Source organism: Pomacea canaliculata, linkage group LG3 (assembly GCF_003073045.1).
Source record: "Pomacea canaliculata isolate SZHN2017 linkage group LG3, ASM307304v1, whole genome shotgun sequence".
In the NCBI taxonomy this organism is placed as follows: Eukaryota; Metazoa; Mollusca; class Gastropoda; order Architaenioglossa; family Ampullariidae; genus Pomacea; species Pomacea canaliculata.
The window spans coordinates 14,064,310-14,077,050 of record NC_037592.1 but is presented as its reverse complement, the minus strand read 5'-3'; the positions used below and the strand labels follow the sequence as shown (position 1 = coordinate 14,077,050).

At 43.7% G+C, this 12,741-nt stretch overlaps 1 protein-coding gene and 1 long non-coding RNA gene across 2 annotated transcripts; one reads left to right on the top strand and one right to left on the bottom strand.

The window, feature by feature from the left end:
- The first annotated feature begins 149 nt into the window (after positions 1-149).
- On the top strand, positions 150-10,432 carry LOC112560403. The gene is made up of 3 exons (XR_003098528.1): positions 150-1,327; positions 9,847-10,037; positions 10,353-10,432. It is a non-coding gene; the product is annotated as an uncharacterized LOC112560403 (long non-coding RNA).
- On the bottom strand, positions 7,822-11,224 carry LOC112560401 (prestin-like). The gene is made up of 4 exons (XM_025232244.1): positions 10,656-11,224; positions 10,242-10,373; positions 9,834-10,075; positions 7,822-9,183 (listed from the first exon to the last, which is right to left on the bottom strand). Exons 1-4 carry the CDS (start codon positions 10,749-10,751, stop codon positions 7,851-7,853), a joined length of 1,803 nt encoding a protein of 600 aa, XP_025088029.1. The 5' UTR covers positions 10,752-11,224; the 3' UTR covers positions 7,822-7,850.
- Positions 11,225-12,741: the final 1,517 nt, after the last annotated feature.

Here is a 12,741-nt window from a genome sequence, read left to right as displayed (position 1 = left end):
CGCACGCAAGCACGCTTGCAAACAGGTGAGCACCCGAGCGCATGCATTCAACTGTGCTGTATTCCTCGACACTGAAAAGTTTACTGATACGTTTTAAAATGAAAAAAAAAGAAGGGGATAAATATAATTATGCTTATTACTCTTTGTCGTGAAGTTTCAGTTCTGTTCGAGTCCACAGCATGTATCTCATCGTAAAGCCAGACATCTGACTTCAGGGACCAACGCACAATGGAGCCTTCTCAGACACTTTGTCGTGAAGTTAAAATTCTCACTACACACCTCTGAATAACACCCTCCTGCTATTTCATCTCAAACGTTTCATTTTCGAACTACGGTAAATAACAAAGCAGCCTCTTCGGAAATTTTCATTTCTGTCACAGTACAGTGACCAACATACCATGCAACCTCAAAACATCTGTCTTCGCATTCCACCAAGAATTGTCTTGTTTTACTCGCTCTCTGATGTCATCGTGACATCTCAAGAGAGAGAGAGAACAAAAAACTTCGTCTTTATTAAATCTCACCCACCCTACCCAGCAACCCACAGTAACCTATAACCTGATCCCGCAAAACAAGCGAAAGCTAGTATCTCCAGCGGTCACCCTCTTACTCTCCTTCCCACCATCATTCTCTCTCCTCGTAGTCTCCTCCCCGTCCCCCTCCCTCACTTTCCCTCACTAGACTATTTTCGTTGTACCCCCACCCCTGGCTTGGCCCCCCCTTCCGGCAGCAGACCTTCTCGTTACTTCTGCAAACAGTCTGCTAAGTCAAACAAACACTTTAATGAAAGGGAAATGTAAAAAAAAAAAAAAAAGGAAAAAAAGATTAGTAGCGACTTGCGAAATGGGGGACTATACCATCATTACCTTCTGCGCGGTGTTGTAAGGGAGGCGACTGGCTGCGCCAAGGGGGAATGTTTTGAGGACCAGACTTGGGAGCGTGTGACCGCTACGCCACTTCTGGCACCGTGAGATCGCGGAGATTGATATCTGGCAGCTGAGGTTGCCGAATGAACCACTGTTGTCGAGGGCTATAAATGCTGTCCCCCTTTCGTTGGTGTTGGACAGAGAGGCAGCTGCCGCGGCCATGGATCACAGCGATGTAGCCGGTGTGTGACTCCGGCGTTGAAGAGTTCCTCTCTTAACGACTCGACGTTTCCCCTCAACCCACCTTCCCTTTCGTCGCCGGTGTGATCGTTCGACAGTGTGAGCGTTTACAGGTACCGGGGAACCTGTAACGAGACGAACCGCGTTCTGATGTTGACGAAGACAAAGGTGAACTGATGAGTAAAACTGCAACCTGTCTGGTTCACGTCTGTGCAGCAGAGGTAAGTAGGTAATATTCTGTCTCCTTCTCTCTCTCTCCTCCCTCTGTCTTTTCTTCCTGTCTCTCATTTACCCAGGCAGATTATCCCTGACATTACGTCACTCCTGACCTATCCTTCATCTAATCTTCAAAGTTGTTCTTCAAACTCGACTCCATAAACACATTAAAGGCGGACTTACCATTTAGAGCAGGTGACCCTAAACACATAGTTCAGAGAATTTTTAGAGACGGTAGCTGACTTACCGCTTGTCTCGATGTGAAGAAGTGTTTTAAATTCCCACCAAGGCCAAAGTGTCTAGCAACAGGTGTTATTGCCGACAGGTGGTTAGTATTCACAATGCTGGGTTTTATCTAGAAACCGTGAGGGATGGATAGATAGTTGGTTCCCCCATTATTTTTTTAAGGACGTCGTTCTATTCAGTTCATTGTACAGAGTCGGATTCATTTAATGCATAGTATTATATGGTAGTCTTTAGTCTACTCTTCAATAAAACTTTACGTAGGTAATGCAGGTAAGGGACAAAATTTTATTTAAAATCTCGAACGTTTCTTTTTATTTAAAAAAAAATCCCACAGAGTTTAAAAACCAATCGCTACTAAATGGGAAATGGAATAAAAGAAAACAAATAAGATCATAAAATATTTCCATTATCTGTACTGGAATTGATTGCTATTTTTAAAAATTCAAATTAATATTTTTACAATACTATATCATAATGTTTACAATGTAAATCAGTTGTTCTCTTGTTGCTATGCCGCATTTCGAAAACCATAATAGTCTTAGAAAAAAATTCAAACTATTAAAGATTATACCCGAGAATAGTTTACCTTTCCAGATATCGACAAAATTATGAATATTACTCAGAGGCTCATTGTTGACTGTCACTCTCTAAGGCAAAGAAGTTCGCATTCCACCTGTAGCAAGGGACGTAAATGCTTTGTTCCTCGGATTTTACTTTCGCGGTTGTCGTTGATGTGCCGCAAAAAATAGAATATCACAATTTTTACATATGTGATAGAGTCACTGGTCTCATAGACTTTGATAAAAAATTTAAAAAGGAATAAAAAAAAGTCTGTAATTCTTAATTACTGATTATTCAAAGATAAAGATATCGAGTGGATTTTTGAATGCTTAAACTTGTCTTAATTTCGCAGATGATTCTGTGTTCAGATAGCAAGTACATTTGCATAAACAAGGAAAAATAATGATACATAAAATTTGTATTTATTTAATTAACTATTGCAGTTGTTACAATAGTTACATATAACACACACGTTGAAACACATGCAGAACATGTGCAGCCGCCGTGCATACAAGTGCTAGTGTTTCGTGTCGGTAATTCTAGACGAGTTTCGTCTTTATCTTCCAGTCTTGTAAGAAGCACTTTAAGATTAGTTGGAATGGGATATACTGGGTTTATTTCTGTTTAGCTGAAATTCGTGACCCACTGCCGCACGCTCCTGCTTTTGTTTAGCGGAAACTTGCGATATACGTTATCGTGTCACACTTTAATAGTTCAAAATAATGATATTAATTAATAGTGTCCGTTTTTGCTCAATCCAACTGTAAGCGAGGCTGCAAATACTCCTATCCACACTACAGTAAATTTGGCTTGTAAACCTATAAGTCCAACACAAGAAAACATCAGACAAAATAAACAGACGAGAGAACCCATCCCCTCTCTAGTCAGATATCACTCTCTCTTGTCGTGTATCTTTTGATCGCAGGTAGTCATGTGCTGCATCCTGTCAGTCTGCCTGCGGTACTTATGGTCATTTGTGACCACTGAAAGTAGTTTTGTTTAGACTGATTAAGTCTGGGCAGAGGTATTTAAAGAGCTTCTAAATTTTTTAAAATATATTTAATTTAGGAATGGTTGTGGGATGACAGCGGCGACCGCTGTGGAGGTTGGTGTACGTAAAATCGTGGGAGTTGCTGCCTGAATGTACAAGTGAACTGATCTTGCGGGGATCATTGATGGACTGTGGGGGGAGCTGGGAGGGGTACACAGTTGAGGTAGATGGATGCAGTCAGCGAAGCTGCTATCGTTTTAGAAGAATTTTAGCTGATTATTGAGCCTTATTATTCAGCACCGTGACTGTGTACTCGTCTGTGACGACTGACTGCCGGACTCTTCAGCTTCCAGTGTCCAGTGTGAAGCAGCGCCATCGTGAGCCGCCAACAAAACACACACAGAGAGAAGAACCTTCAGCCAGCGGAACTGGAGTCTAGTGAGGACGAGAAGGCGCCGAGGACGGCATGAGAGTGAGAAGAGTCATGGCAGGCTATGTCCGTTACTGTGTCGCGATACAAAGAACAGGTTCCATTCTTGTGCGTGTCACAGTAACAAAATGTGGTCTCCATTTTCGACACTTGCCGCCTCGGCCGCCATCACCAAGGTGTGCAGCTCCCTCCGGCCCTGCAGCCGCACCAGCTTCATCCAGGACAGGGTCTACAACAACAGGTGGCGCTGATGTACTGGCTGTAGTATCCCAGGACCATGTCGACGTCTTTCTGGGGTCCATGATGCATCGTCCCATCGAGCATTCTTCTCTCTTTTTCTTTCTCTCTTTCTCTGTCACAAATCCTTCCAACATCCCGATACAGTGGCCCTGGAGCGAGATATGTTGGGACAATCCCCAGGATTTATCACTGGCTAATCTGTCTTGCATCATTTATCTCCTTAACTTGTACGACTCCATCAGCATTTTGCATCATTTCTATAGGGTTTGTTATACAATCTACAACAGGTCTGCTGCTGGCTCTGCTCTAGCAACCATAGGGAGTGCGATGGATATCATTCTGCATTAGGGTCTGTTGTAAGGGCTGCTCGAGTGTATGTGTTCTATAGGGTTCGCCTTAGAGGCTGCTGTATGGCATATCTGCTATCGTCTGCTGTGTAGCACCCAGTGGTTAAGGGTCTGCTGTTGCTACAGGCTTTTGCTGTACTGTCTGTCGGGTACTGAGTTGTTTGCAAAGTTCGTGTGATGTAAAGTCTGCTGTAGGCGTTCGTGTGATATAAGGTCTGCTGTAGTTGTGTCTACGGTGGTGACTGCTGTAGACATCAAGTGTTGGCGGTTTTCTGCGGTTTGCCTTTATTCTGGAGGTGACCAGGTCTACTACAGGACAATGCTTGGAACACATCAAAGGGGTGCAGAGAACTTGCAGCTTTTGGTTTAAACTTAACCATCAGGTCTTGGTAAGTGTTCAGCAGGGCAAGTGCCAAGTATTAGCAAGCGCTCAGTAAGTACCAAGTGTAATGTACAGTAAGACAGATAAGTATCAAGCGCTAGAACGTTCGACAGTATGACAATCTGTACCAAGTATTAGGAAATGCGATAGGTATATCAAGCTGAATATTTTTCATGAGCTATGGCTACACTTTTTTTTCCTCTTTAATGAGTGAAACTGAACTTGACTGTTACTTTTTCTTGTGGCTAAGTGCGTGCAACTACACACTCACACACACAAAAACACACACACAGTAAACTAGAGCAATTTTAATAGGTTTGCTTAAAGTTCCCGTGCTGTAATATATTCAATAGATTTGTAACTAATGTTTTTTTTTATGCATTCTGTTCTCATTTTTTATATAGTTTTAGATGAATAGGGGATTGAAAAAAGAAGTTTTGAGCATGCAGAACCGGATAGAAGTCCTTGTGTCAGGTTTCCCGAAACACTGTGCGCGATTGAAGAAACGAAATTCCATCTCCTGTCCCGGATGTGTAGAGCGTGGGTTTAGAGCTTTTGTTTTTTTTTTTTTTTAGTAATCGTTTTATTCCTTGAAAGTTGTGACGGCAGCAGTGCATTCATCTTATAGGTATGATCTAGGTGTCAGTAACCCTGTCAGCAGAGTTCTGTGGCAGGGGCAGTGTGTCAGTGCTGCCAGGGTCTTAATGCAAAACATCCCAGTCACGTGATTTCCAGGTGAAGCGGGTTCAACACAGAGTACACGCTCACACAGACACACGTACGTATACGTCATGTCTCTGTGTGTGTGCATGAATGCTTTGTGAAGGGGAAGGATGAAAGAGAAAGTGGTATATCTTTACTGTTCCTATAAACAAAACGTATTCACCGTTTAATCTTTCATGTCCGCCACCATCAACGGGCGCCAATCCCGTTTTTTTCGGGACCTCCGTTTTATCTTTTTTTGGTGGTGGTGGTGGTGGTGGTGGGGTGGGGGAGCAAAGGGATGGTAATGATTGCAAGGTGACAAAACATGCATGTGACGTGCCCGCTAGGTTATCTCCCTTCCCTGTTGTCTACTTTATTATCTGCGCGAGGAGTGATGCAGGGAAAACGAATTTCTTAGCTTTCTTATTAATGGCATGTGCAGTTAAATATGACCCGAATAACAGTTTTCACTCATTTACGATCAGGACATCCATACAAAGATACTGAATAATAGTGTTTATTATCCTAGATCCACTGTTGACGGGTAAGGAGGTTACGCATGGCGGTAGTTGCAGTAGCGCTGGTAAGGGTAGACGGTTTTCTGACACTACTTGTGACCATCTGCGTCTACCTAAACCCGACAGAACCTAAAGAGCTCAATCGTTGATCGAACTGTTAAGTGGGAAAAAGTTCGTTCTTGAGATAACTTGGTGTGGGCAAAAGCAACTATCACCGTGCAGGGAAAAAAAAATATTCCAAACATTCTGTAAATTTCCTTCATCAAAACAGTATATATAAATTTTTTTAGTATTTTTATTCCTTTGATTTTTTTTTAATCACCTCGGTGGCATTAGTGATCAAGGAAGACATCAAAAGAACGAGCGTTCATCTTGTTGACGATCTCAGCACATGTCAAGAAAGACAACTCCAATGCACATGTCGCTACAGAGCCGCGGTAAGCTCCCCTGAAAAAAGGTGGACTGAGTAGTGTTATTCGCAGACTATTTCCACGCTGAGCTACACATTGTGCGCAGAGGGAAAAACCAATCTTGTTTTGTTATCATCCTCGATGCTTCTGTCTCAGTCTACTCAAGACAAAGGGAGTGTTACACCCCAGACTAAAAAATTAAAATTAATAATATAAACTTATCGAACCTCAGACTGTCATAAGTGTATGCAAAATAAGTGTCAATCTTAAATTATAATTGTAAATGCTTTTAAACCAACCAAATTCGTCGCACGTTATATTTCAATTGTAATATTAAAAACTACTAATTTTGACACATCTCAGACTGTAGTTTGTAACTGCTTTGAAAATAACCAATACATCATCGTGTTTTACAAACGAGACTTACAAAGTCCGTGTGTCCTATTCTTGTATAGGTGTTAAAATAATCCGAAAGTTTCGACTAAACAATTATTAATAGTGTCACAATCTTCTGGTAAATTTTTCCACAGAAATATTAAAGATTCATTTGCAGATGGTCTGTTAACGGAGTTTGGGCGTCATGCCTCTTGAGTGTACAGGTAAACTTGGACATCAACACAAGCACACATCCACCATGACAAACATCTCATGCAGGAACTGTGTGGTCAGCCATGAAGAAGCGCTTGGAGCTTGCGGGAATGGTGATATATCTGTCCTTGAACTATACTCTTATACCTCAATTTGCATCGACTTTAAAATAATATGGATCAAATATTTTGGGGTGAAAACGATGGAGCAGAAATTGGGGAAAATATTAACTTACTGATAAGCACGAAACTGATGTGCATAAAAAAATACAAAATATCTGCACAGAACACAGAGGAAAGGGAGTGCATGAATATAGAAAAGAACAGAATACGAAAACTCAGAAAGTAACTGTTGTGTATCAATACTACCTTAGAACAATAGAAATCGTTAAACGGTTAGGTGGCGGGGAAGGAGCAGGAGAGGTGAGAAAGCGAAGGAATAGAAGGAACTGAAGAGTGGGAGGACGAAAAAGGGAGGATGACAAAATTCACATTTTTGTCATATACGAGTCATCGTCGGGGAAATCGTTCAGATTTTCGGCTGAAAGAGCGGCGACCTTGTGGTTCTTGGCTACAGTAATGGCGTCCTCCAGGTCTATGAAGACGTGTTCTCGAGGAACCTTGTCCAGAACGCCAGTAATCTTCAACGTCCGCAGCATGCCGGCCGGACAGCCGGCCAGAAAGACCTTGATGCCCACGTGGCTGTATTCCGTCACAATTTGACTCAGGACGCTGCACCCGGACGAGTCGATGTAATTAACGGGTGTGCAGTCGATGATAACATGGTGGATGGTCCTCATCATCGTCAACTTCTCTTCGGAGACTTTGACCTCACCGTATTCGTCCAGTTCGTCGGCCTCATCTTTGCTGCTGATTCCAGAATCTGCAGAGTCAAACTGTGCGTGCTTCATGTCGTTCTGAAAACAGTCTTTTTTAGGAGACCAGTTTCTGTCCCCCACATCCTCCAGCACTGAATTGGCTATGATGCTGATCGAAGTGTGTTGCCCCTCTGATATAACCTCGTGCGACTCCTTGGCATCCAAGCTCATTTGTCGTGCTTCTTTTACGGAGCCAGAGTTTGAGGTAAAAGGTGAGCTCTGTACTACAGCTGTCATGATAACGCCCTTTTGACCCTTCCTAAGAAACTTGAGCAGCTTGCGAGGGTTGACGGTGTTTTGTACAGGCGGCTTCGGAAAATCTCGGCGTTAGCAAAGAACAGCGAGGACTGGAAGCGGAAGATCATTACGCCGGCAATCTCGCTGGTCTTTGCATAGCGTCCAACTTCCGCCATCACCGAAGTACTTCCGGTCCTCTCCAGGCGATCGCCACGGACGAGCTGGCCTTGGATGATGATGGTCAGGACTGAGACGCAAAAGCCGATCAAAAGTCCGTAGTCAATGTCCAGGAAGGTGGTCGAGAAGAATGTGAACACCCAGATGACGAAGTCGAGCTTATTGATCCTCCAGAACTTGCGGCAGTCCAGGATCTGCACAACGAGTACTTTGAGCGAGATGAAGATGATGGCGGCCAACGAAGCCCTCGGCAGGGCCTCCAACAGCGGTCCGACAAACAAGACAAAGAGGAGCATGAGGACGACAGAATACACACCATTGAGGATGGTCTTGGCGTTCATGTTGCTGGCAACCATGGAGCGCGACGGAGCAACACAGGTGGGGAAACATTTGAGGAACGATGTCAGCAGGTTGCACATGCCGTAAGCGATCATCTCCTGCGAGTTGTCCACCTCGTAGTTGTGCTTCTTGGCGCAGATCTTGGCGACGGCGATTGTGTAGGCGAAAATAAGGATGGCAAGTACAAAGCAGTCCTTGATGTAAGCCTCGGATTCCTGCAGCCCAGTGGTAGGAAGCACCGGTGCTGAGAAGTAGTTGGGGACCTGGCCCACAACTTTCACCCCAAAGTTTTCTTGGAACTCCCCCAGGTGCGAGATGACCGTGGCAACAATCACCACCAGCAGCTCAGTAGGGATTGGCGCCGGAAGTTTGTGCTTGAAACGCTCGTTGACGCAGTCCTTAAACAGCTGCACGACGATGCAGACTATGACGGAGATGATGAGCGAGGCCCAGTTGACATTGCTGACGCCGTCGATGATGGCTCGGCAGGAGTGGATGATCTTGAACATGCCAGAAAACTGCGGGATCTGGATCCCTAGCATGCCGGGCAGCTGGCTGACCCCGATGTGAAGGCCAGCGGCCGAGGTGAAGGCCGCAAAGAAGGAGTCTGACAAGTAGTAGGTTATGAAGCCCAGTTTGAACAGCCCCAGCACAACCATCATGACCCCAGTGATGAGCGTTATGCCCATGCAGATCTCCTCTTTGTAGTCCAGATACTCGGGGACCAGGTCTAGGGGCAAGGTTGAGTTCCCTGTGGCGGGGTCTGTGACGTTTGTCAGCCATGGTCGACTAGAGGCGTACGCGGCCCCCATCCTGTGAAGTAAAGTTATCTTGCATCTTTTTAATATAACATGGGTTATGCTACAATAGAGGTTTTAAAATAAAACTAAAAATTTTAAGTTATTGTGATGATTGCACGTTTAACACAAAACGACATTTAGAGATGAGACACAGGGACAGTCCTTCAGTCTCTCTGTTTGTAGGTAGTACAACCCACTGTATCGTTTTGTCTGTCTTCATATAGTACTACAGCACTTGAATACCCAAAACCTAAGGTCAGCAACTGTAAGATTGATGTACTCCCCTTAATTAAGTTTGAATTTTTGTTGTTTACTTACTACAACCTGCTGTCTGTGTAGTTCATGAGTGGCTGGTTGATAATACGACTTGTACTTTCCTGAGTAGATAACTTGCTGGTTTTATTATTTTAGTGAATTATTTGTTTGTCTTATTGAGTACCAACTCTGTTATTTTCAGAAATTGTTTTAGTAAATAAGTAATTGCTGACAATTGTGGCTTTTATTATTGACCGGTTTAAGCAATTTGCAGCTTCATCAAGGATCAATACATACAATAAACATTGTTTTATAAATAAACGTTGTTTCTGTGTCTGCCTGCGTGTTGTCTAGCCTGCTCTACAGACACTCACAAAGTGACTTTGCATTAGTAACTGCCTCACTTACCTGTTAACTACAGCGGCTGTCAGAATGCACACGACTGCACTGGTTCCCATGGAGACGTGAGGCGAGGTACCAAACAAGACGTACACCAGGACCGGCCACACGGAGCTGTACAGACCATTCTCCATCTTGACAGAGGTCAGCTCACCGAAGGCCAAGGCCATTGGGATCTGAAGGATGCCGACAGTCAGGCCGGCAGAGAGATCCGTGAGGGCAAACTCCCTCAACTTGTAATAGCGGATAGCCTGTCGGACACACACACACAGGACACACACAGGACACACATGGACATACAGATTGGCTTGTGATAGCGGATAATTATTAAGACACACATTCCACAGCTTAGCTTATACTAGCAGATCATGTCATGCATATATACACACATGCACACACACACACATTACACCTTACCCTCACAACAGGCAGGTAAGTGCTGAATATTTTCCACAAGCGCCTCTTGCTGCAGTACATCTGCCTCCTCATCCGCTCCTTCAACCAGCCTGTGTCTTCTGTCTCGTTCAGATACACTTCATCGAAGGCGGCCTGTGGTAAAGGACAATGTGTACATAAAGACAGAGATCTCTCCATCAACAGAGAAAAGGCAGGTCAATGACGAACACTGTCCAACAAGAAAAACACAAAATCACACTTTATATGCTTTTGAATGCGTGAGTGCGTGCGTGTGTCTGCGTGTGTGCGCGCGTGCTGGCACATGCATCTACATCAGCGCTTAGAAATACATAACTGAGCAGAAGATGTTGTTTTATCGTAGAAGTGAAATAATGAATTTCGTCATACAGCTACAACCATGGTAATGGTTCTCACCTGGGTCATCGGAGCACGACAAACGCTGACGAGGGTTTCTTTGCTGGGACTCGAGTGGAAATAACGGTTTCCTGATTTGTCTTTGTCTGCCATCATTGCCTTTTATGCTGCTTGCTGTACAACTCTGTTAAACACCGGGCCTGTAGGATCTTCTCCAAACCTCTGTGATGCACATGGAACAAAAAGATATCAGTCTCGTCTGATAGAAAACATTCGGCAAAGAGTTTGCGAGTGTGAGCGTTAGTGACAACTACTTTCTAAATGTCGACAGCATGCATCCATAATCAGCTACCATGAAAAACCCCAGGTAAACCCGTATACCTGTTCATCTCATTCATTCGCACCAGAACCAGAACCTGTTTTGCGATACTGATTATAAGTTCCTCGTAAAACCATGTACCTGTTACCTGCTCACAGTCTATATCCAGCACCTTTAATGTCACCGAGTGGACAGTGTAGAGCACTACTGACTACAAGCTGCTCTCACTACTTTGTGAAGGACTGAGCGAAACCACTGGGGGCCGATAGAAATTTCTCACAGTCCTTGTTGACAGACGAAAAGCACAGTTTGTGACAGTGAACTCTGCTCAGATTCCTGTACCTGCACCCATCATTTCTGTTGTGCTTCAAACAAATACTGAGCGATCGAAAAGCAGACAAAAAATACGAAGTTTAAAGGGTTTTCCTTCAAAATTTTAATTTCGCTATATTGCAGAGGACGTGCTTCCAATTAATTAATTATTAATTCGCAATTGTTGAGCTACTATATCAACAGTCGCATTGTTTATATTGTCGGCAAGTTCCCAATTTAATATTGGTGAAATGACCTGGACCTTGTTAAATAACTTTATAAAACAAATACTAATGAGTGACAGGACATCATGAGATGGGTCATATTAGGGATGGTCACATTTAAAGCTTACCGAGTTCAGTAGTCATGAATCTACTGTAGGTTTTGAAATACCAGTAAAATATTCATCTTAAAAAAAATAAAGAAAAAAAATATCCAACATCTACGTATCATCAATACAAGGGAAGCAATCCCAACAATCGCTCGGACAGTAGGTCACCAAGATGCTACACCAACATGTCGGTCAACAGGAGATGACAAATTATGATAAACTAATTTTACATTGAAAGTTATGACATGACGGACAAGTGTCATGTAGGTATAGACTTTAAGCTTGTGAGGTCTGCCAGCTAGAGTCGGCAAGACAGCTGGTGACATACCGCCCACCCTGACCGTGTTTAGGGTGGACCAGACTACAAGCTGGAAGACGTCTACCAGCAAGCATCCACCCAAACTGTCCCTGACGCTGGTCCTTTCGCCGCCTCATGCTCGTGCGCATTCATGACCTTTGACACAACGCAAGACACGTGTAGGGTCCACGTGTAAGACCCACACAAAGGCTCATGTAAGACACAGAGGGTCCATGTAACCCATGCATTATACTCTGTCTACATTTGTCTGCGCATCTCGTGTAACTTTTTTATATGTGTTTGTCGCGACCAGTGGTTTTATTGCCGCACTTCAACTAAAGATTATTGTTCACGGCCTCTATAATTTTTTATGCAACACTCATCCCCCCTCTCACCAAATCCAATAAACCCAAGTAAGATAGGTAGTAGATAGGTAACCGGGGTGCGCTCATTTTCACCTGATGTCGAGCGCTGTTGGCTGAATGGCTGCGCAATAAAGACGTAGACTACAACGACATCATGAGCACTGTCATACTCATCTTTTTCCATGAGACTGTCGTAAACTCCAGATTTTATGGCCGTGCAACAGTGCATTTCGACTTGAATACATCGTCCAGCTGGCTGCTAGTAATTGATTAACGGTGATCGTGTTGCTTGTGCCGTAGTAGTACGGGACTGCCACGTAAAGACCCGCAGTACTTGCTGGAAAACACTTGTGGTCATATCTAGTTTATTGTTCCACATAGGAGCTTGAGTTAATTTTGCTTATGGTCTATCATAACCAGATTTCCAATTAAACCGCATATCCTAGTAGAACATCTGAGGTATTAGCTCTCTTATCCGAAGCCATTATAATTCTTTAATTTAAATTTTAAAATGGTGAAAA